Source organism: Panthera pardus, unplaced genomic scaffold (genome assembly GCF_024362965.1).
Source record: "Panthera pardus isolate Hobbes unplaced genomic scaffold, ASM2436296v1 HiC_scaffold_24, whole genome shotgun sequence".
Taxonomy (NCBI): domain Eukaryota; kingdom Metazoa; phylum Chordata; class Mammalia; order Carnivora; family Felidae; genus Panthera; species Panthera pardus.
Genome location: NW_026526810.1, coordinates 117,494,637 through 117,518,771, shown reverse-complemented (window position 1 = coordinate 117,518,771; position 24,135 = coordinate 117,494,637). Strand labels below are relative to the sequence as shown.

At 38.2% G+C, this 24,135-nt stretch overlaps 1 protein-coding gene and 1 non-coding gene across 2 annotated transcripts in view; both read left to right on the top strand.

The window, feature by feature from the left end:
• Positions 1-345: 345 nt before the first annotated feature.
• Positions 346-24,135, top strand: part of GTF2A1 (general transcription factor IIA subunit 1) — a 43,884-nt gene continuing 20,094 nt past the window's right edge. The window contains exons 1-6 of the mRNA XM_019461935.2: positions 346-819; positions 4,744-4,845; positions 15,346-15,550; positions 17,325-17,389; positions 21,644-21,719; positions 22,878-23,011. Of these exons, the coding sequence (XP_019317480.1) occupies positions 790-819; positions 4,744-4,845; positions 15,346-15,550; positions 17,325-17,389; positions 21,644-21,719; positions 22,878-23,011 (612 nt within the window). The 5' untranslated portion in view covers positions 346-789. The remainder of the gene's footprint in view (positions 820-4,743; positions 4,846-15,345; positions 15,551-17,324; positions 17,390-21,643; positions 21,720-22,877; positions 23,012-24,135) is intronic.
• LOC128773351 (small nucleolar RNA SNORA79) lies at positions 16,609-16,751 on the top strand. Its single transcript, XR_008417617.1, has one exon. It is a non-coding gene; the product is annotated as a small nucleolar RNA SNORA79 (small nucleolar RNA).

The following is a 24,135-nucleotide window of genomic DNA, read 5'->3' as shown; positions in this document are numbered from 1 at the left end:
CAGGAGGGGTCCCAGGTAGCTTTGAACTCGAGTGTCACCAGAACGCACGTCGCTTCCAGCAATACTTTAAAAGCCCCTTATCCCAAAAGAGCTGTCGGACACTTCCGCCTGTGGGGGCCACCACGTGATCACGCGAGACTTGGGAAACCTGCGGGGCGACTTCACTACTCCAGGCCACAAGGCTCCGCCCGCCCAGCGCTCTCCACGGCGCGTGACGACGCGGCCCAAGGTGGCCTCCGCCCCGGCGCGCCTGCGCACGCGGCTCTCGCGGTGTCTCGCGCTCAGCCCCGCCCACCTCTGCCCCCGCCCTTTCCGCCCCTCCCTCCCCCTCCGCCCTGTCTCTCGGCGGCAGCGGCGGCGGCGGCGGCTCGCGCAGCTCGTTGGCTCACTATATAAAGGGGAGAAGCGGGCGGACCGGACGGCTGGAGCTGCAGCCGGTGGCGGCAGCGGCGGCGCGGGGAGCGGCGACCGGTGGTGGTTTCCCTCCTTGGCGCCGGGTGGGGAGCGGGCAACGCCCCCCGGACCCCACGAGGGTCGTGGCTTTTTTCTTAAGGGCGATTCTCGAGGTTTTTTAGCTCCGGGAGGACTGCCCCCCTCCTCCTCCTCCTCCTCCTCTCACCGCTCCCCTCTACTCTTTCAGGATCCGATTTTGTTTGAAATTTTTACCCCCAGTCTTGCGGTGGCTTGGGCCACCCTCCGGGTGTTTTGGTTTTCTTTTTTTCTTTTTTGGTTTTGTTTTTATCTTGTTTTCTCGGGCTTGCCCCCCTCTTGTTTGTGTTGTGTGTGGAAATGGCGAACTCGGCAAATACAAACACCGTGGTAAGGACGTGGTTTGGTGGCCGGCGGGGGCTTCGTTCAGGCGGCAGCAACGGCCGGACCGGGCGGGGGCGGGGACGGCGGCGACTCCCGGCCTCTACTCTCCTCAGCCGCCCGCGCGGCCGCCGCCGCCACTTCCCGCCTCGGGCGGAGCGGGCCGGGGCGGCGGGCGCGGGGGGGCGCCTCGGGCTCGCGGCGGCGGCGGCGGCGGCAGCGGCGGGGAGGGCGGGGGCGCCGGCGGGGCCTGGGGCCGCCGCGGGGCGGTCCGGGCCTCGAAGGCCGTTGGGCCGGGGCGAGCGCGCGGCCCTGGCCCCAGACCCCGGCCGCCGGGAGGGAGGGCGGGTGGGAAACCGCCGCTTCCCCCCGAGACGGGTCCGGCCACACTGGCTCGAGAAGGGCTCCCGGAGCAGCCTCAGAACAAAAACCGCGTCTGGGGAATTGGGCGAGTCCCCAGTACCCACCGTGGTCCACTTCAATGCGGTGGAAGGTGAACGGCTACTTTGGGGGTTACTTGGGGTGTTTCTGGCGGTTGTGCTTAGGGAGCCTTCACTGGGGCCATTTTATATTTCTTTAAAAAAAAAAAAAAGGACGAAGGTTGAAAAGCACTTATCTCGGTTCCTTCCGAATCGGTAAAATGGCGAAGGGGAAGCAAAACCCCCATCGTATCTTCCACTAGCAAAAGCACCAAAGCAAACAAGAACCTACAGTGGTCAAAGTGCCCCCGCTTTCGCCTTGAAATTTGCCTACTTCTCCCATTGACCCTTTTTGGTTACTTGCGATCACGTAGGTTTGCAAAAAGCAGTCACATAAATAACCTTTTCAGTCACGAACGCAATATGATCACTAGTCCACCCCACTCTTATTTTTATTCTGACAATAAAACACGTTTTTGCCCGGTCCCAAATGCCGCAGACAAGCCCGCGGCCGCCCGACTCCATACCGTTGGCGACTCGGGTCGATCCATCATGGCTGCGGCCGCTTACCCTGCTTTTCAGTCCCTGAGCCTTGTGGTCCTCCTCCCTTTGGCTGCCCTGTTTATATAGAGCCATTGCCGCTCTCTAATATAGACTCTGCCAGGATGGGAAGGTGCTTTTCAGGCCTACGTCACCGCCTCTCCATTTAAACACTAGATCCGGCTTTAAATAGTGAGAGCTGCTGAGAGCGGGGCTGGGAGGTGCGTGCTCCCGAGGCGAGAGGCAGGAACGTGCAGAGCTCAGTTTATTTCTAGGTCCTTTCCTTACCCTGTTATTTCGCACCCAACAGGGCCGCTCTCAGAGCCCCAAGTTTTTTATTGTTTTGATGCAGTAGCTAGGATTTCCTGTCTTTGTTAGGGGAAAATAGAATTGGTGTCCATTCTTTTCATTTTATTTTTATTTTTGCTTTTAAAGAGAATTGTAGCTCAGATGTCAAATCGTTTTTGTATTGGAAAATAAGTGCGTTATTGACGGGGATTAAAAAAATGCTTCCTACATTAACTGTTGGCTTCAGGGGACTTTGGTAGTGTTTTGATCATTAAGTATTCAGAAAATATGTTAGAAACAAAGCTTCTGATGTGTCATGTTTTCCTATTAAGTGTTGGAGACAAAAAGCTTTTCGAAGAAATAGTTAAGTGCCTAAAAGCTTCAACATAGGACCTTATGCCCACGGTACATTTACCTATAAGGGAATTGTAAGTAGTAAGAGTGAAGAAGTTTAGTGCAAACCGGATTGAAAAAAATTAAAATTCTAAGTAGATAGTGTTTTCTGTTTCATTGCATATCGATATCCCATACAGAAGTTAATCCAATTTATTTCCCAGTATTACCCCAGGAGACTAACACTTTGAAAGGAACCTTCTAATTAATCATTGGGTACTGCCACTGTCTTGGCTCTTTCATTTACCAGTTTTTAAGTTTGGAATATCTGTGTTAAGAAAACCAGGACAAACCTAAATTACTTGGTAATTTGTAGAAGGCAAAATTTTGGCTCAAGTAAGGTTTAGCATTTTAAATAATAACTTGGAAATTGCTTGTTTCAAATTGTGTGTTTGTACCTCCATGCTTTTAAAAACATCGGTATTTTGAGGGCTTATCAACTTATGAACAATAATGCTAAATTATTCTCTGTGTGTTTATACTTCATGAAGAATACACATTTCCTTTCAGCTACAGTGCTTTTAAGAATCCTTTAAATGGTCAGGTTGTGGGTGATTTTGCACATAAGCAAAATCCTAAAACAGAATGGTTTCATTAAATGGGGAGTACCTGAAGAAAACAAATTTTGTACTTGTAAATGCCTGGATCTCCAAGCTGGAGGTTTTTAGGAGTGATTGACTTCAGAAAACACCAAAGTATCCAATTGGCTGAAAAAATAATTTTCATCATCAATTTAAGATTCTGAGTACCGATTTAAAGTTTCACCACCTCTTTATAATGCTTTAAGGATCATTGCTGGCTTAAAATAAAACGACTTTTTAAATGTTATTTTTGTAATTCAGTGGTTAAGTCACCATGGATAAGGTGATACCCATAGTCAGTTACACTTTCCTTATATATAGAATCAATGTTAAACATAAGGAGGCCATGTAGAGTTTTACATTTTGCATGTGAAAATTTAAAGTTCACAGAGGCAGATTTGGCAAAATAAAAGGTTAGTGAGTGGAATAGCAAAAGTGAGAACCCAGATATGTGAATTGTTTTTCTGATTGTAATGAAGAGGAACGAATAATTTTTAATACTTGAGGTAAATTGTACAGAGGAACTCATTATTTATATTTTGGGCATTGCAAGGACACATTTTCTTAGAGGGTTCTCCTGTGATAACCATGTTGTTGATAGAGATGCTAATGAAACATTTAAATTTGTTTGGGCTTTGGTTATGAAAGCAAACCCTTGGTTTTATTGGGTAACCAGTAATTTTTACTATAAGCAGGATATAAAACACAAATGACAAACATTAAAAGAAAAAGTCTGATAATCTTAACTGTGTGTGATAATGGGTAGGATTTATAATGAGGCACCACTAGTTTTGTCCCACTGACATGCAAACTTTTTGCCTAACATGTTAAAAATAGGATGTGAGTTGGGCAAATTACTGTCTATCACCTTTTTTGATTTTTAAAAAATACTTTATGCTTTTGAAAGTGCTTTCACATCTGTATCATTTTATTCTTCTGGCAACTTTCTAGGAGTCATCTTTCCCTCCAACCCCTCCCAAGAAATAGCAACAATAATAGTAATAATAATTTAAAAAACAAACATTGAGGCTGTCCATGATTCTATTTCATAATATCATTTGGGCAGTGGTTGAAGGAAAGAAATCTTGGGAAAGAGATCAGTGTGCCTTGTTTCTCTGGGACTTCTGAGACCTGTTAGTGTGGGTATATGAACAGTATAATGGTGTAGCTTAAAGGCACAGACTGGTTAATAACAACAACAACAACAACAAAAAATTAGGTGATACTTAAATTTGAATGTTTTTTAGGTTGCAGATGTCACAAATAACTGTAGGATGAAGGTTCTCTAGTTTAAAGCTTAATGAGGAGGCTCTGAGATAGAAGAGGAGTCAAACAAAGGAAAGAATAATGGGAACCAGACATAGCAACCCATAAAGCTGTTATTGGATCACATTAGGTGCTTTGAGTATAACAACATAGGAAATTATAACTGGAAATTGTGTGGACCTTGTATGTGTAAGGATCTTCCCATACAAATTACATTAAGTAGTCTACGCCTTTTAAAAAAATATGCAGTCATAAAATAATTCATTTTAACTGAAGCAAATGAGGTTTGTTAAGATGGTGATATCTTTAAAGTTGTATCTTCTAAAATAAGTTTTAGATATTTGGAGAAACGATTATGTTTAATTTGTTTTGAATTTGTGAAAACGTGTCATACATTTAATATGTAAAAAATGATCTTTTTCAAGTCTTTTATTTTTCCTTTAAAGCCTAAATTGTACAGATCTGTGATTGAAGATGTTATTAATGATGTGAGAGACATCTTTTTGGATGATGGAGTTGATGAGCAAGTTCTGATGGAACTGAAAACTGTGAGTTTGCCTCCCTCTTTTTGTTGTTGTTTTTAGTAGTCATACTTTTTCCTTCCTCCCTTAAAATACTCTCTTCAATCCGCGACTGATCCCTAATTTTTCCATGGGATGAACGTTCAACTTTGCTGCAGGAGGCAGTATAAAGTTAGGTGAAGGGTGCTAGTTTTAAATCCCAGCTCTACAGTCCATCCTCCCTCTGACTTTAGGCACATTGCTTATATTTCAGTTTCTTTGTATGTGATGTGGAAATTAGTAGGACTTACCTTTTTTTTTTTTAAGTTTATTTATTTTGAGTGAGAGAGGGAGAGAATCCCACGCAGGTTCTGTGCTTTCAGTGCAGAGCCCAGCGTGGAGCTCGATCTCACAACTGTGAGATATAACCTGAGCCAAAATTGAGAGTCCGAGGCTTAAGCAACTGAGCTACCCAAGCTCCCCCTTATAGGTTTGTTTTAGTCCATTAATGGATGGTTATGGTCTAATTATTTGACAGTTTTTTTTTCTTCCTTATTTCTATGGTTTTAATGTACATATATTCTAAAATGTATTTATGTTGTAGAAATTAAGTGCTGGGTGAACGAATTTCACGTTCTTAAGTTGTGTGTTTTTTGTTTTTTGTTTTTTTTTACATGGGCCAAATATTGGGTTTATAATCTATTTTACTTTGGAACTGGTTTTCTGTCTCTTGGATTTTTTTGGATTTAAGCGGAAGCAGTTCGATATTCTTATTTAGCATTTATGTTTTCTTGGTATTGTAATGACTCATGAAATAAATCATGCAATCTTTTTGCCATATTGCTCAGAACAGTGGTTCTCAAAATAAGGTCTGTGGAGTCCTGAGGTTTCCTCACAGATTGTTTCAGGGGGTCCATGAGGTTGGCCAAATGCCCAAGTCTGGAAATCATAGTTTGTCATATTTCCAGTAAAAGTTGTGTTCTGACAAGTGGCCAGTTAAAGTAGCTACTCAAATCCACAAGTGCTTTTCCTTGAGGTAACTGTTCCATATGCACAGTGCTTTATGTATGCATCCCATTTTGATGCAGTGAATATTAAAAAGATGTTTACTTAAGGGTCCAGAGGAGATCACTGTTACTATTAAGAAGTGCCATTATTTGATACTCTTTAATGAAATGTATTAACATTTGGAATATCTGCATAATTCAGTGAATTTGTATTTTCCAAATGACCAATGCATGATGTTGCAAAATCCTTTCAAAGTGAAAGATAAATTAATGGATTTTGTGTATGGTTTCAGATTCCACATTATAGCTAACTTTTAAGAAACCATAGTTTAAAATACTTTTTCTTTTCCCAACTGCCTAGCTGTGGGAAGACAGATTTTCTTCTACTTCAACCAAAACAACAAAGTAGATGTAGAAGCAGATAGGAGAATCCAGCTATTTTTTCTTTAAGCTACTTGTCAACTAAATTTGATCTGGAAAATATGGTTATTTTTTTTAAAGATATGTTATTTATGTTAACATATAATGGATACATTGCTGTTTTTAAATGCATTCGTAAACATAAAAAAAAAAACAACTTAGTTATAATTTCATAAAAGCTTTTTGAGGTCCTCAGTAATTTTTGAAAGGAATAAAAGATCCTGAGTCCAAAAAGGTTTAGAACTGCTGGCTTAGAAATTGGATATTGAGTTCCTTGAGGACAGTAATCACAATGCTAAGAACATTTGTTTTGGCATTATTTATCCATTCAGTGGAAGTGTGGAGGCTGCAGCTTAGCAACTTATTTTATTATTTTTTAATTTTTGTTAATGTTTATTTTTGAGAGAAAGAGAGAGCACAAGTTAGGGAGGGGCAGGGAGAGGGGGAGACCCAGAATCCAAAGCAGGCTTCAGGCTCCGGGCTGCCAGCACAGAGCCTGACGGGGCTCGGACCAGAAACTGTGAGATCATGACATGAGCCAAAGTCGGTTGCTTAACAGACTGAGCCACCCAGGTGCCCCTAGCAACTTATTTTAAATAAAGCAAACCTCATATTTATTATGGTGATAAAATGTATCTTAGGGTGTTTAGGCATCTGTGGGCAACTTCTGTAGAGTTTTTAACAAGAATCTGCCTGTGGGAGGAAGGAAAAATACATAGATTTAAGTGAAATGAGGAAATTTTTATTTACCTTGAGAGAAATGTAATGGTTACTAAAAGTAAAGAGTAGGTATCCAGAATCGCTAGTGAAAGGACACCAACTCTTGAGGCATGAGTTGGAAGAATAGCAATATAAACTACTGAAACAGCATAAAGTATCTCAGGGTATGAATAAGAGAAGAGTAAGATTAGTTTGATTCCTTTGTGTTCTGTGGAGCAAATACTTTGCTGTTTACATTACACTGGTACAATGGTTGACCTTAAAGTACTTTGAACTTATGTAGAAGATGCAACATTTTTAAATATAGGAAATCAGCCCCAAAGACTTACCTTAAGTCATACTGGCAGTTAATCCAGGTTGTTGGTTATCTACTCTTGCTTTTCACAAAGTGTGGGGAATTGGTTTTTCTGAATGGTTCCAATAGAATCAAGGCATTCTCTCAAAGAGAATGAGTTGTCTTTGAGATTAAATAGCTCTACCTGTATTTTTATTATATTTGGCTGTTTAAATATATATTAGTGTAATCTATACAATGGAGTATGTAATATATTGAATGATATATATATTATGCACCTTTTGTTTGTTTAGTGGCTAGTTTTTAATAACAAAAATTGTGAATTACTCATCTTTGAATCCCTAGCCTCTAACACAGTGCCTTCCATATGTGGTTGGTATTCAGTAAATATTTAATTAAATTGGTTAATAACAAACATGACTCCATAATCTAACTGAACAAAGTACTGTAATATTTTTACTGTTTTTCCAAATGGGGCATACTCTTCTTTTCTAGATTGTCACTGGATTTAAAAATAAACTGTTAGGCTAAACTGAGTTTATGTTATTTTAATTCTCTGTACTAAATTTCTTCAGAATCTCATTAGAATTTCCAGAATGTGCCCTGTCTGTGGTGATGAAAACATTCCATATCTGTGTTCTCCGGTATAGTAGCCACTAGCAGCATATGGCTGTTAAGCACTGGAAATGTAGTTAGTGGAACTGAAGAACTGAGTTTTTAATTATAATTCCAATTTAAATCACCATGTGTATGTGGCTAGGGGATATTGTATTAGATTCTACAGGTTTAGACATTCTTGCTAATAAAGACTAACAATTGATTTTGTGTTTTGTGTTTTACAAAGAACTTTGTCATTAGTTCTAGCCCCTCCTCTCCTCTTTTGGGCTATTTCACAAACTTTTATCAAAAATTTCCCTACTGCTGTGAAGGATACATGGTGAATTAGATTATGAATTAAGATGAGTAGTGACTGTGCATGTAATTTAAAGTTTAACTAGATAATGCTGGAAGGGAAGTGATGGGGAAAAAAAATCAACCCGGGCACCAGGGTGGCTCAGTTGGTTGAGTATCCGACTCTTGGTTTCAGCTCAGGTCATGATCTCATAGTTCATGACTTTAAGCCCTGCATTGGGCTCCACACTGACAGAGCAGAGCCAGCTTGGGATTCTCTCTCTTCCTCTCTCTGTCTCTGCCCCTCCCCTGCTTGTGCATGCTCTCTCTCTCTCTCTCTCTCTGTCTCTCAAAATAAACTTAAAAAAAAAATTCAACCCAATTTTCTAGGTTATCTCTTGAAACACTATAGGCCTACTTTAATGTATAAACTATGGGAAATAAAAAAAAAAATCACAGTCTTGATTTTTGATCTATCTATACATACATGTTTTAAATATATGTATTTAAAAAATGTTTTTAATGTTTGTTTATATGAGAGAGAGAGAGAGAGAGACTTGAGCGTAAGCCGTGGAGGGGTAGAGAGAGAGGGAGACAGAATCTGAAGCAGGCTCCAGGCTTTAAGCTGTCAGCACAGAGACTAGTGCTGGGCTCAAACTCAGGAGCCATGAGATTATGACCTGAACTGAAGTTGGATGTTTAACCAACTGAGCCACCCAGGCACCCCTTAAATATATTTTTTTACTGTTTATTTTTGAGAACTAGAGACACAGACAGAGCACGAGTGGGGTTGGGGCAGAGGCAGAGGGAGAGGGAGACACAGAATCTGAAGCAGGTTCCAGGCTCTGAGCTATCAGCACAGAGCCCGACGCGAAACTCAAACCCATGAACCGCGAGACTGAGCCAAACTTGGACCCTTAAACAACTTAGCCACCCAGGCGCCCCATTTTTTAATCTCTATTTGAATGTAAGTTGTGATTTGGATTGGTGAGTGATTATGGATGGGAATGACAGTCTAGAAATCCTCTTTAAAGTGAATGATAAAATCATCTTTCTTTCTACACTGTCAGAGCTCCCCATATCTCAATAGCAAATACTATGGGAGATATAAAACATGGCCTCTCCTAAAGTTAACAACTCAGGAAACAACAGATGTTGGCAAGGATGTGGAGAAAGAGGAACACTTTTGTGCTGCTGGTGGGAATGCAACCTGACACAGTCTCTCTGGAAAACAGTACAGAGGTTACTCAAAAAATTAAAAATAGAACTACCCTACAACTCAGCAATACACTACTAGGTATTTATCCAAAGGTTACAAAAATGCTGATTTGAAGGGACACATGCACCCCAGTGTTTATAGCAACACTCAACAGTAGCCAAATTATGGAAGGAGTCCAAACGTCCCTCGATTGACAAATGGAAAAAGCACGTGTGTGTGTATGTATTTATATGCACACACACACACACACACACACATATATATATAATATTCCACACACAATGGAATATTACTCAGCAATCAAAAAGAATGAGATCTTGCTGTTTCAACAACGTGGATGGAACTAGAGTGTATTATGCTAATAAGCGAAGTAAGTCAGGAAAAGGTAGATATCATATGATTTCACTTATGTGGAATTTAAGAAAACAGATGAACATAATTGGATAAAAAGAGAGGGAGGCAGACCATAAGAGATTCTTAAATATAGTGAAGAAAGGAAGGGTTGCTGGAGGGGTGTTGGGTGGGGGATGGGCTAACTGCATAATGAGCATTAAGGAGGGAACTTGCTGGGATGAGCACTGGGTGTTACATGTAAGTGATGTATCACTAAATTCTACTCTTGAAACCATCATTACGCTATATGTTAACTAACTTGGATTTAAATAAAAAAACAAAAACAAAAACCATGACCTCTTTTCTCAATAAAACCGTGAGAAAAAATTTTCTCAATTGGAGACAAATCTGAAACTCACTTTGTCTCTAGATCAGGTTTCTCAACCTTGACATTTGTTAATTCTTTGTTGTAGAGGGCTGTCCTGTTCATTGTAGAATGTTAGCAGCATACCTGGCCTCTACCTACTAGATGCCAGTAGCACCCTTCATTTCTGACAACCAAAAATGTGTCCATGCATTGCCAAATGTCCCTGGGGGCAAAACCACCCCTGATGGAGAACGATTATTTTAAATATATTCTAGTTATATATAAATACTTGGGTCATAACTTGAACAATAATCCATTATTCCACTTCATTTGTCCTTGTGGAAAACTCTGTTCCCCAACCCCAGTTCAAGAGAGCCCATACGTAAATGAATTTGTCTTATGTTTTATTCAGGAGCTAGATATTTTGTGAAAGTAGAATTCTTCAGAATTTCTAGCCTAGCAGACTGCCAGGAAGCGGTAGATTAATAAAAATTTATAGATAAAAAAATAGACTTGGAGAGAATATGCTTTGATGGGGTCATTTATCATGGGCTAGAGACTTGAACCTAGGCCTTTGTCTCCAGATGACATTCAATACTTACCAGTAAAAAGAAGGTACCAGAGTTGTGACTAGGCCTGCTCTGATAACAGGAATATAGTGTAGAGTTTAGAAACTTGGACCAGAGCTGGGATTAGGGTGAGGCAAGCAGGTTGCCTAGTGTGCCTGCTCACTCTCAGAATCCAGCCCTGACTGGAAACAGTGGAGTCAGACTGCCTGGATTGTTCTTCATTTTTGCCTGCTTTTAGTTGGTGGTCTTGGATAAATTATATAACTTCTTGTTCCTTGGGTTCTTTTGCTGTAAAAAGGAGCTAGTAACAATGTCAGTGTTCTAGGATTTTGTAAAAATGAGTCTGTACCTATAAAGTACTCACAAAGTGCACAGTTAGAATACAGTATTAGTCTAGTTAACATGATACACAGGTGTATATCTGAGTCATTTGGGGAACAGAAAAAGAATTTTCTCCATGTCTAATTTCAGAGACCTGGCAAAGATGGCTGAAGTAGGATTGCCAGAAATAATAGCTACTGTGTTGGAGGGAAAATAGTATTATGAAAAGGAAGAAAAATAGTTCTTCCTATTTCCTTAGCAAAATAAATAAATAAATAAATATGTAACAGTTCAGTATTCTTGGTTGTTGTTAGTATTAATGTTATCTCTGTTGATAAAAGTGGGTATTGTTTAGTTTAAATAGCTGATAATTTAAAAAAATAGAATATTTTGATAAATACAATTAAAATCGTATAAAAAATGAAATTGGAGAGAAAACATTCAGCCAATTTGAACTTTATATTATGTGATGTTAAATTTTAATGTTAAGTATTTAGGGTACTGTATTTGTATTTTTTACATTACTTAGTATTTGGTGCTTAGTAAATGGGGATTCTTTGTGGACTACTCCCATCACCCCTTTCTTCTGTCTTCCCACAACCCCCAGCAGTTGGAAATGTATGGGGCCATGTTTGCTTGTCTTAGTGACTAGTGGACACCCTTGGCATTTAGTAGGCTACAGCCAGGAATGCTGTATTTTCTGTACACTTCCTGTGGCACTACCCTGTATGATAAAGCATTGTCCTGGCCAGAATGTCAGTAGTATCCTTACAGAGAAATATTATGCTGGAAAACAAGTTTGTTTTCCCTTCTCTTTGAAATTAATACTAAATGTCTGATAAGCTCTTAGTCATTTTGTTAGCTTCTGAATAAGACACATAGTCTTTGCCTTGAAAGAATTCATACTTTAGTAGAGATGATAAACAGTGTGAAAAGTACAGAAGAAATATTTCTAGGGTATGGAGGCAGTCAGTGATTTCATTGAGGCTGTGTGACTTTGACATTTGCATTGTTTGGGGAATTGTGAGGAGACTGTCAGAGGGAGTAGTTTACTAAGATTTAGACATGAGATACGTATGCTGTATTCTGGGAACTGCAAGTAGTTGGACACTGTTAGGAAAATAGAATACAAGTTATAGTAGCAGCTAGGAGAGGTGACATATTCTGTACTAAGGAGCTTGATTTTTTCTTAAAGTGAGAAAGATTCTCTGGGATGCTAGTTAAAATGCAGATTTTTGGACTTCTCCTCCAGCGAGTGACTTGATAGGTAGTCTGACATTTGCTTTTTAATTCAGTTATATTTACAAAAAAAAAAAAAATTAAATTTTAACAACCCACTAAAGGGCTACAGTATGCAGTTTGAAATGCATTAGTTTAGACTTTAATAGCATGCATTAAAATGACCTGGACAGACTATTAAAACAGATTTTTGGCTCTATCCCAAGAGTTGCTGATTCAGTAGGTCTGGGGTGGGGCCTGAGAATTGGTATGTCTAACAGTTTCTCAGGTGATGCTGATGCTGTTTGTCCTGGGACCACATTTTGAGGACCACTGATTATTGTAGTAGAGGATAGATTGGAAGAACAAGTTTTCACTAGAATGTAGTCTCTGTGAGGAGAAGGATATTTATCAGGTTTGTTCACTGTCTGTTCTCAATGCCTCTACTAGTGTCTAGTAGATAGGAGATCTCAGTAATTATTTGCAGAATTTATGACTTGATGTGGGGAGCTCAGAGGACTTAGTCATTACAGTTTACAGTAGTGCTGGTGGGAGGAGAGGACTTGAAGCAGGCCCGTAACAGTAAACAATCCTCTGGAAAGGATAGTGACGGTAGTGATGAGGTGTTGGGTGGATTCTGACCCATAAGCCGTTGACTTCAGAGGCTAGGTGAGTAGTACCCAGCACTTAGCACATGATACATAATTACTAATATTTGCCATTACCATGGAAGTTTCATTGAAGTAATGTGATGGATCAGATTGCAGTTGGTAGATCAATTGGAGGTGATAAAACTGAAGCTTTCAATTTAATAAAAACATGGATTAAACACAACTGTTTCTTAAAGCATTAATTAATAGTACTTTTTTTACCGTGATTTTTGGCTCACCAGAGACCAGGTTTTGTTTTGTTTTAGACTCTTTTTTTTTTTTTCTTTTTTTTTTTAATGTTTATATTTGAGAGAGAGGGGAGGGGCAGAGAAAAAGGGAGACACAGAATCTGAAGCAGGCTCCAGGCTCTGAGCTGTCAGCACAGAACCTGACATGGGGCTCGAACTTACGGACTGTGAGATCATGACCTATACTGAAGTCGAATGCTTAACGAACTGAGCCACCCAGGTGCTGTAGAAGGTTTGGGTGAGTGCAGACTGTTTAGAAGCCTTACTATATGTTAGTTGGAATGTGTTTTATTCAATGTGTAGGTGTCCATTTTGCTCTGCGTGCTATGCTAGATGCCCACTTCATGGAGATGAACCAGATGCAACTTGGGCTCCCAGAAAGTCATTCTTTGTTACCCTAGAAAGAGCTGTTTTCAATCTGAGATTTTTCAGAGACTTAGATTTCTTAGCTGAAAGTGAGTTTAGAAGTAATTGAACTTGTTCTCTTTTTAGATGAGGAAAATGCCCAAGAAAGATATGTAATTTGTCCACAAAGCTAAATAGTGGCCAGACTAGGACTAACTGGGTTTCTGACTTCTGGTGTCATGTTCTGTTACACAATTAATAACCACCACCACCATAATAATGAAAATAACATTTATTAGTGCTGACTTTATGCTAGACTCTGATAACTACATGAATATGTTATTTAGTCCTCACAGCAAACCAGGAGATAGATATTGTTACTATCTCTGTAAGAATAGTCTTCAGGCAAGTCTAAATACTAAACCTGTTAGGGGAATGGTTGCTTTGGGAAATTGACCGTTAATTTACTTTTTCAGCAAGCCATTAGAGCTATGCTGGAATTGTAATTAGCATGTAGCTACAAATATAGAATTTCTAGAAGTTGGAAGTGTCAGGAGATTATAAAAATCTTTGAGTATTGGTAAAGGGAGCTTCTTGAAGGATCTGATAGAAGCCTCAGGTGAGTTAGGCAATATTCCAAGAGCATATCTTAGGGGAGAAAACAAAGTATGTGTAGGTGCTTGTGTACAAAATGACTGAATTAAATTTCATTTGTATATTTAAAGAACAGTTCCTTTCTTGGGCAGTTTCTTATAAGGGTTGAGGCTCTCTAGATTGAACAGTCTGGTAGAGAGGAAATGTGTTAGGAAGAAGGATGAAATAGTCATAAATACTTTATTTTCTGTGTTCCTTTTGCCCATGTCTTGATCTCCCCCCCCCCATCATAAAAGCTGTCCTATGGTGTGATGAGAAAAGAGAAGGGGAAAAGCAGAAAAGGGTTGTCATTTCTTGTCATGATGGAAGACAGAGGGGAATTTCAAAAAGTGTAGAGGGTTGAGAGTGCCTCTAAAAACCTTAGGCATTGCTGCTGCTTTATCCTTGTGTAGGATTGGACAGATGGAAAGTTACCCTTTTCTAACTTGAGGATTGCCTGTATAATGTTTCTCGTTGTTCAAATCAAGAGAAGATGAATTTATGTTTTGCATATATAATTTAAAAGATATTTCATTAAAGAAAGATTTCCATAAAAGTAGTAATTGATTTGGTGTTACAAAAGGATAATCTTTGATTATTAAAAACTTGCTTCTGTGAAACTGAGTGGAATTACTAAGGAATTACTGTAGAAAGTTTGAAGATATAAAAAGAAAATTCTCCAGTACTCTAAGATAGCAAAAAATGAAATTTGATACTTTCTTTAATGTTTTTTTGTTTACTTTGAGAGAGCATATGGGCATGGGAGGGACAGAGAGAGAGAGAGCGAGCAAATCCTAAGCAGGCTCTGTTCTGAGAGCGTAGACCAATCCGTGAGATCATGTCTTGAGCCAAGAGTCGGATGCTCAACTGACTGAGCCACCCAGACCCCCCTGAAATTTGATACTTTAAAAATTAGTTTTGGGGTCGCCTGGGTGGCTCAGTCAGTTGAGCGGCCGACTTCAGCTCAGGTCATGATCTCGTGGCCCGTGAGTTTGAGCCCCGCGTTGGGCTCTGTGCTGACAGCTCAGAACCTGGAGCCTGTTTCAGATTCTGTGTCTCCCTCTCTCTGACCCTCCCCCGTACATGCTCTGTCTCTCTCTGTCTCAAAAATAAATAAACGTTAAAAAAAAAATTAAAAAAAAAATTAGTTTTGGTTATTGCATACACTTGGATAAGAATTAGGGGTTGGTTTATTTTGTGGTTGTATCAGTTTTGAAAATGGAAGAATTTTATGAACAGGCTAATATGTTTTGTCCATGTCTGGATTTATCTTCCTTGATGTTCACTTAGAATGTTCTTTTCTTTACCTTAGTTGTGGGAGAATAAACTAATGCAGTCTAGGGCAGTCGATGGATTTCATTCAGAAGAGCAACAGCTTTTACTGCAAGTTCAACAACAACACCAACCTCAGCAACAGCAGCATCACCACCACCACCACCATCAGCAAACTCAACCACAGCAGACGGTACCTCAGCAAGCGCAGACCCAGCAGGTCCTTATTCCTGCCTCACAGCAAGGTGAGGCTGGGTATATTCTTCTACTTACAACTTGGAATTGAAATTTGTCATTTTCAAAGAAGAGAAATACTCTAGGTTTTTCCTTTCTATTGGCCGAGGGATTGGTATATATATATTTGCCGACAGATTTTATATAAAAAGTGGATTTTATTTTTGTAGTAATGATAAACAACTGGTTAACTAATTGAGAGCCTAAGATGATACTCAGGTAAGTATTAATACTTCTGAGAAGTCTACATAATGCCGGATTTCCTATAATAAGTCAAATCTATAAAGGTTTATTTAAGGGTTTCATTATTTTATATGGGAAAATCATCTACTTTTGTAATGAAATGGATTTATTCCTCCAAAGACCTATTTAAGTTTAGTGTTTATAAATATATCTGAAACGTTGGAGAATTTTTGTAATGATGGCAATCGGAAATTTCAATTTCCTAGTAATTTAGTAAGTGTAAATTGAATTAGATTTCTTTTAAGCGAAGAGTGTATATATAACATATCTTAATTTATATTACTTGGTTTCAAGGTAAGAAAAACCAAGTATTTATAGATTGTGTCCATAGTGCTTTGTACTGTGCAAGTAATTTCGTAGATTTTGTGTCACTGAAGCTTTACAAAAGCTTTGGGAAGTAGCTCTTCGAACATTTCAATGCTCAGGAAAATTTGGGCCCTGAAAAGGCTAAGAAGCTTGGCCTGTTGCATATAACAAGTATTTTCTGTCATGACAAATGTGTTCAGTTATGAAACTTCGGAGCATTTGAGTTTTGTAAATCTTGTTATTGGAAAGGAGAATGAAGGTATATGAAAAATTTTATTTCAAAGTAACAGTTCAGTTACTCATATGCCTCATTTGAGAGTATCTGAGAATATACTTAAGACTTAAAATTGATAGTGATATATGGTAAATGATGTACAGTAGAAATGTCTATTTGGGTTATTTTACTGTTATGCCAAATATGACTTTTAATATTTGATTTTATTCTGTATCTGCATCAAATAATTTTATCCTTTTAATCTTTTTTTGTTTTTTGTTTGTTTTTATTCCTTTTAATCTGTTTTGATGACTGTTCCTCCTATTGCCTTCAGGTCTGGCACTAGGATTTTAGGTCATCATAAATTAAAATTTGATTTTCTTCACTCAGAGAATATTAGGATAATGGGATTATCATTTATTCTCTGAAATTTGCGGAATCAAACACTTAATTCCTTTTATACTTCTGTAATATTGCCATTATTTCTGATTTATATTTTTAAAAACATTGTTGGAAGTAACTTAAGATTCTGGCAACTGTCAAATGGGACAAAAGGGCTCTGTAGGTTTAAAAAAAAAACTAGAGTTTTTTTTTTTTTTTTTTAGCTCATTCTTAAGGGGTTAATAATTCATTCCAACAGTAGCATCATTATATCGATAAAATAGTTCATGCTGAGTTACCAAGACAGGATTAAATTGTGTTTGATGATTTCCAGTTTAAGAATGCACAGAGCTGTATACATATAAATATTAGGTGTCTCACTACTTCATGTTCCCAAATTCTTTTGTGTCCTTATGTATTGTTACTTAATTCTTTTTTTTCATTGATGTTTTCTAGTATAAGATGGGTATGTCACAGCTGTTATTTATAGATATTTATAACATTCTGAGATATCAAATGGGTGAATGCATTTGAATGCAGAAAATGTGAAAAAATTTTCAGCATTGTATAGCATTCTTAGGATTATGAAACAACCTCATGGTTCCTTGTTTGCATGTGTCTTTTTTTTTTCTTTTTACTAGCTGCTGCACCACAAGTTATAGTTCCTGATTCTAAGCTGATACAACATATGAATGCATCAAACATGGTGAGACTCAAAATGTAGCACTTTGCTTGGCTCTACTTTAACTCAAAATTGTGATTATGCCTGGGTATGTTGTGTATTAACAGTCTGAAGTTTATTCAAAACTTGAGCAAAATGGCTGTTTTATTTAGTTTCCTAAATATTGGATTTAGCAGCAAATCTAAAGTTTAGCTTGATACTTACACATTGAGGTTCATAAAATTATACAGTTTTCTGTTGAAAATACCAAAAGAATGGTGCTTTGTGAGAGCTGTTTTATTCCATGCTATTTTTGAAAATAGGTTTTGAGACCTACCAGACATACTGTGCCAATTATAGTTCTGTTTCAGAAGATCCATTAATTGCAAGAGGTCAGGAATGCTGAGAATTATAAGCTCTAAAAATGAAAATGAACTATTTGCATAGTTCAAGATAACTGTTTTTAAGATCAAACTTTTAAAAAGTTTTGCTCTGATTTAACCATAGCATAGCCTTTTAAGATTTATTACAACGTGTATGTTACTACTTTAAAGTGCATTATAACCAGTTGAGTTATGTATTAGTCTTTTGATATTTCTAAGGGATATTCACTGAACATAAGTCCTTAAATTTTCACATTTCGTTTAGGGCATACAGTATTTCCCATCAAATATTCAAAAAACCTTTTCAGGTCCTTAGAGAATCCTTACCTATGAACTTAAAGCTTTTTTTTAGTAAAACATTAAAATGAAGTCTTTTTTTTTTAAATTTTTTTAACGTTTTATTTATTTTTGAGACAGAGAGAGACAGAGCATGAACGGGGGAGGGGCAGAGAGAGAGGGAGACACAGAATCGGAAGCAGGCTCCAGGCTCTGAGCCATCAGCCCAGAGCCCAACGCGGGGCTCGAACTCACGGACCGCGAGATCGTGACCTGAGCTGAAGTCGGCCGCCCAACCGACTGAGCCACCCAGGCGCCCCCTTTTTTTTTTTTTTTTTTTTTAATTTTTTTAACGTTTTATTTATTTTTGAGACAGAGAGAGACAGAGCATGAACGGGGGAGGGGCAGAGAGAGAGGGAGACACAGAATCGGAAGCAGGAAAAATGAAGTCTTATTAGAATAGTTACTCCAGCACTTTCTTATAAATGACTTTTCTTCTGTTTACAATATATAGACTGTTAGTGGTGTCTCAGTTCTAACATTTCATTCTTAAATTCAGCCAGATCTTATATTTAATGATTAAAGAATCATTAAATGATTATCATTTAATAATAAGAGTCATTTAAATGATTAAAGAACCATTTAAAAAAAAAATCTTAGCCTAACGCCAGCAATGAGATTTTTTTTCAGATAGTTTTTTTTAAATGAAAAAGTATTTTAATTTTTTTTTTTAATGTTTATTTTTGAGACAGAGAGAGACAGTGCATGAGCATGGGAGGGGCAGAGAGAGAGGGAGACACAGAATCTGAAGCAGGCTCCAGACTCTGAGCTGTTAGCACAGAGCCCGAGGCGGGGCTTGAACTCACGAACTGTGAGATCATGACCTGAGCTGAAGTCAGACGCTTAACCGACTGAGCCACCCAGGTGCCCCTGAAAAAGGAGTATTTTAAAAAAAATCACTTCTGTTTGGTGAGTGATGAGTAGTGAACCTCAAACTCATTTGTGATTGATAAGCCAGATAGGAAACAGGGCTCACCTACTAGACAAATGATTCCTTTTAAAATATGCCAGCCTTATAAATTTATAACTTGACAGAATTGCAAATTTCTGCACTATAGTGGAAATTACAGTTTTTAAATTCACAAAAAAAATCAAGCATATCTATTTGTACTTCCAGTTAAAGTTGCTGGAATTAATTTTTTCTGCATGAAAATCACAAAATTCCAGTCTATTATGGAATCACAAGAATTTTTATCATTCAAAAATTCCATTTCAGGTCTAATACCCCCAATTATTTTTTTTTAACCTCCACCCTTAAAAATAAAAGTCTAACTGTACGATATATATTGCAGTTGGTACTATTGAGACTGTTTCCTAGGGAATAACTTGTGTCATTTTAAAACCAAGTTTTGTAGAATCACTTGGAGTAGGCCCATCTTACTTAGATTTTCTAAGAATTTTAAGTGTTTGCGAGAGAATTTTGAATTAAAATTGTGTTTAAAGAGACTGGGGCAAAATCAGTAGCCCATCTCTTACCTGTTTTTTTTTCATCTCCTTGATTCCAAAAAGCATGTATTTAAACAGATCATGGGTCAGAAACGTCAATCAATAAAATGCATTAGCATCTATGTGTATTTTAGTATTTTACTTGATGTTGTCAGTGTTTGCCTCATACATTTTATATGTTCTGAAACATAATCACTGTGGGCTCCTTACCAATAAAAGGTTTTTGGGTTTTGTTTGTTTGCATTATTATTCCTGATTAGAAGATAGCCATTAAAAATAGTTTTGGGGTACCTGTGTGGCTCAGTTGGTTATGCATCTGACTCTTCGTTTGGCTCAGGTCCTGATCTCACTGTTTTGTGAGTTCGAGCTCCATGTCAGGCTCCATGATGACAGTGCAGAGTCTGCTTGGGATTCTCTGTCTCCCTCTCTCTCTGCTCCTTGCCCACTTATGCTGTCTCTGTCTCTCCCAGAATAAATAAACTTAAAAAAAATTTTTTTCTAAAAGTTCTAATTTTTTTTTTTAAAAAGGATTTTATTTTTAAGCAATCTCCACACCCAGCATGAGGCTTGAACTCTTGGGTCACATGCTGTACTGACTGAGCCACCTAGGCACCCCAGTTTTGATTTTTTTTAATAGTTATGCATGCTTTGGAAATGAACACATTGAAAAGTTAAGTAATTCAGTAAGAATGGAGGATAGTGGTAATATATTAGGTAGAAAGGTATTTGAGAGAAATTACAAAACAAGACCAGGGTACCAGGGTGGCTCAGTTGGGTATGTGTTCGACTCTTGGTTTTGGCTCAGGTCATGATCTCCTAGTTAGTCAGCTCAAGCCTCCATCTGTCAGCTCTGTGCTGACAGTGTGGAGCTTTCTTCATATCTTCCCTCTCTCTGCCCTCCCTGCTTGTAGTTTCTCTCTCTCTCTCTCTCTCTTACTCTCACTCTCACTCTCAAAATAAATAAACTTCAAAAATACTAAAAACAAAACAGGATCTTCTATCAAACCAGTGTTGCAGGTTCTCTTTATGGAATAATTGCTCTAATGCATTATTCTAATGCTATTTCATATAATACGAGAATAAATTTTCAGTAGATATCAATAAAGGATGGTTTGTGTATGGTATGTCACTCCAGAAATATTTATTGGTAGCAACTTGAACGTGTAGAGGTGTGTAGGTGGTCATTGTGTCATGTATGATGTGTAGAAACTAGAGTTGTCACTTTGCCAGTATAGGGAGATCTATTAATCTTATAAAATATGAATTATAAGCCCTTAATATGTTTTTTTAATGTTTAGTTTGAGAGAGAGAAACCGAGTGGGGGAAGGACAGAGAGAGAGGGAGACAGAGAATGCGAAGCAGGCTCCATGCTGTCAGCACAGAGCCTGACATGGGGCCTTAACCCACAAACTGTGAGATCGTGACCAGGACCAAAGTCGGGTGCCTAAGCGACTGGCCACCCAGGTGCCTCTAGGCCCTTCGTATTTCTAAATAATATTTCTCAGTAGTAAATGGCTGTTAACTTACTCCTCAGACTTAGATTACCTTTCATTTGCCTATACAGACAAGATTTATTAAAATAAATGAAATGCAGAACCTGCATTTCATGAAGAGAACCTGGTGGGGCTATAGCTGTATTCTGGGGACATAGTGGGAATTTGAGGCTTTAGGTGTAGAAATGACAAGAAGAAACACATTTTCTTTTTCTTTCTTTTCTTTTTTAATGTTTATTTTTGAGAGAGAGAGAGAGAGAGCGCGCTGTGTGAGCAGGGGAGGGGCAGAGAGTGGGAGACAGAGGATCCAAAGTGAGCTCTGTGCTGGCAGTGAAGAGGGGCTTGAACCCACAAACCATGAGATCATGACCTGAGCCAAAGTCAGACACTTAACTGACTGGGCCACCCAGGCGCTTCATATTACTCTACTTAGTTGAAGTACTTAAGCAAAGCATTTAGGCTAGGTAGTCTTATCATTTTATAAAATGGGATTTAGTCTCATTAGAACTTTTAGTATTAGTATACACTAAACAATAAACTTCCAAATACTGTTAAAATGTGCCAGAGTTAAACTGAGGTACTCTTGTGCCCATATGCGGTTTTGATTTTTTTCCTTTGCTTTTTTTTTTCCCCCCCTCCAGAGCGCTGCTGCTACAGCTGCTACCTTGGCACTCCCTGCAGGCGTGACTCCTGTTCAACAGATATTAACAAATTCAGGTAATTAGGAATAACAGCACCATTATGTATATGTATAACTCAGAAAATTGTACCATCTAGTCTTTGTTTTGGCCTCATTGAAAAAAATCAGTGTTTGTTTTGTGATTTAGCTTATTAGGTTATTAAAATAAGATCAAGTACTACTGCACATTAAATGATAATTATTGCTGAGGATGCAGTAGGGAAGATGAAAATTGCACTTGAGCTTTTGATCTGTGAATAAGAATCCTATTTATTGAATGAAGTATAATCATATAGAAATACATAGGTTTTTACACCTTTACATAGATTAATACGTACATAGATTTAATACTTACATAGATTAAACACCTTTAACTTGCCAAGTAAAACTTGACTCCTTTGAACAAATTTGTGATATCAAACTAAGTACTCTGTTTTATATAGCATGTCTGCATAAACTAACAAAATTTACTTGGGATTTTTGGCATATTAACGTTGGAAGAATTTATGTGGCTTTTAAGTATTCTTTCTGTAATCGTAATTATATAATTTCTTATTATTTTGCCAATAAAATTCTAAATTTGTAAAGAACTTTCTACATATTTTTAACGTGTAATTGTTGCTTTTTAATTATTTGAAGATTCTGCATCATCTAAAACAACAAAGAGAGGGATTCACTTCTGTGTGTATAAGCCATGCATACAGTTAGGATTATGTGGCAATGATAATTGGTTCAGCAAGCTTTGATTGTTTTTAAGCATTTTGAAACTAAGTACCCTGGTGCTTTGGCTCAAGATACTAACAAACTGTTACACTTTCATGTCTTTAAGCTTTAAAAACAAAGAGCCCCTGAAAACATCTGATCTTGCTTACTGCTCTTTCATGACTCCTAACATGTTAGTAAAGATAATTTAAACTTCTAATCAATTCTCATAATCTGTTGTTAAAACTTTATTGGAAAAGAGTTTTATGAGGATAAGTAAGGAAAAGAAAACATTTTAAAACATTTATAAAACATGGAGAAAAGTGAGGAAGTTAAGTTTGCTGTGTATGGGTGACAACGCTTAATAAAATCGTTAGACTTCTTATTTGAGAATTAATAGGGCATTTTGGTGGTTTGACATTTACCATGAATTCATTTATTTGGAGATGGTTACTGCTAAAATGGTAACTTGTAATATATATGTTTTGCTTTAGGCCAGCTTCTTCAAGTAGTCAGAGCAGCCAATGGTGCCCAGTATATCTTCCAGCCTCAGCAGTCCGTGGTTCTCCAACAACAAGTTATACCACAAATGCAGCCTGGTGGAGTACAAGCCCCTGTTATACAACAGGTAATAGAGTCATAAGTTTTGATCACCATGGGGTTCTTTTTTCTTCTTCTGTTTGAATTCTCTGGGTGGTTCCCTTTCTCTTTCTCATGGCTTTGTCTATACAAATGCTTAGACTATTCTCTAGTACTATACATCCTGTCATTCTAAATTACTCCTGTACACGTCACAGCTTAACTTACATTCAATATGTTTAAGACTAAGTTGTCATTATCCTTGCTTATCTTTCATCATCCCTCCGAACATGTTTTCCAGTCAGTGGCACCACTCTCCAGCTTCTAAGCCTCCCAAGTTATCTGGTATTCATTCAACAAATATTTACTGTGTGGCTGTGTATCAGGGTCTTTGCAAGGGACTAGAGATTTAAGAGTGAACAGGGCAGGCATGAATCTAGTTTCATGAAGCTTATACATTTTCTGGAAGTGGGTGTGGGGTGTGGGATCCTCCCCCTCCTTTACCTTTAATATGCAACGCATCACAAATTCCTACCAATTCTTAATAGCTCCTTTTTTTCAGACTGCAGTTTTAACATGTTTGCAGTTCCTTAATATGTTTGAAACTAGTTTTCTTTTCTCAGACTCTCTTATCATTTCCTTAGTTCATGCTTTCTTAATTTCTCACTTAAAATACAATTATCCTCTCAGTACTATATATATATACACACACGCTATATACTATGTGTAAAATGTGAGCGGGGCACCTCGGTGGCTCAGTTGGTTAAGCGGCCGCCTTCGGCTCAGGTCATGATCTCGTGGTCTGTGAGTTTGAGCCCTGCATCAGGCTGTGTGCTAGCAGCTCAGAGCCTGGAGCCTGGTTTGGATTCTGTGTCCCGCCCCTCCCCCCAGTAGTGCTCTGTCTCTCTCTGTCTCTCAAAAATAAATAAATGTTAAAAAATTTTTTAAAAATGTGAAGGTGTTGTATATACATATGTATATATATATATAATTACACACACTATATACATATATATACACACTTTAATACTATAGTTATCCTCCTAATTGATTTCCCTGACTCTACTCTTGTGCCCTCCTAACCTGTTACTCTGTATTTGTAGTTATTTTTCTAAAATCCTTAAAATAATGATTTCCCCTTGCCTATTGGAAAAAGTCTAAACTCTTCAGCAT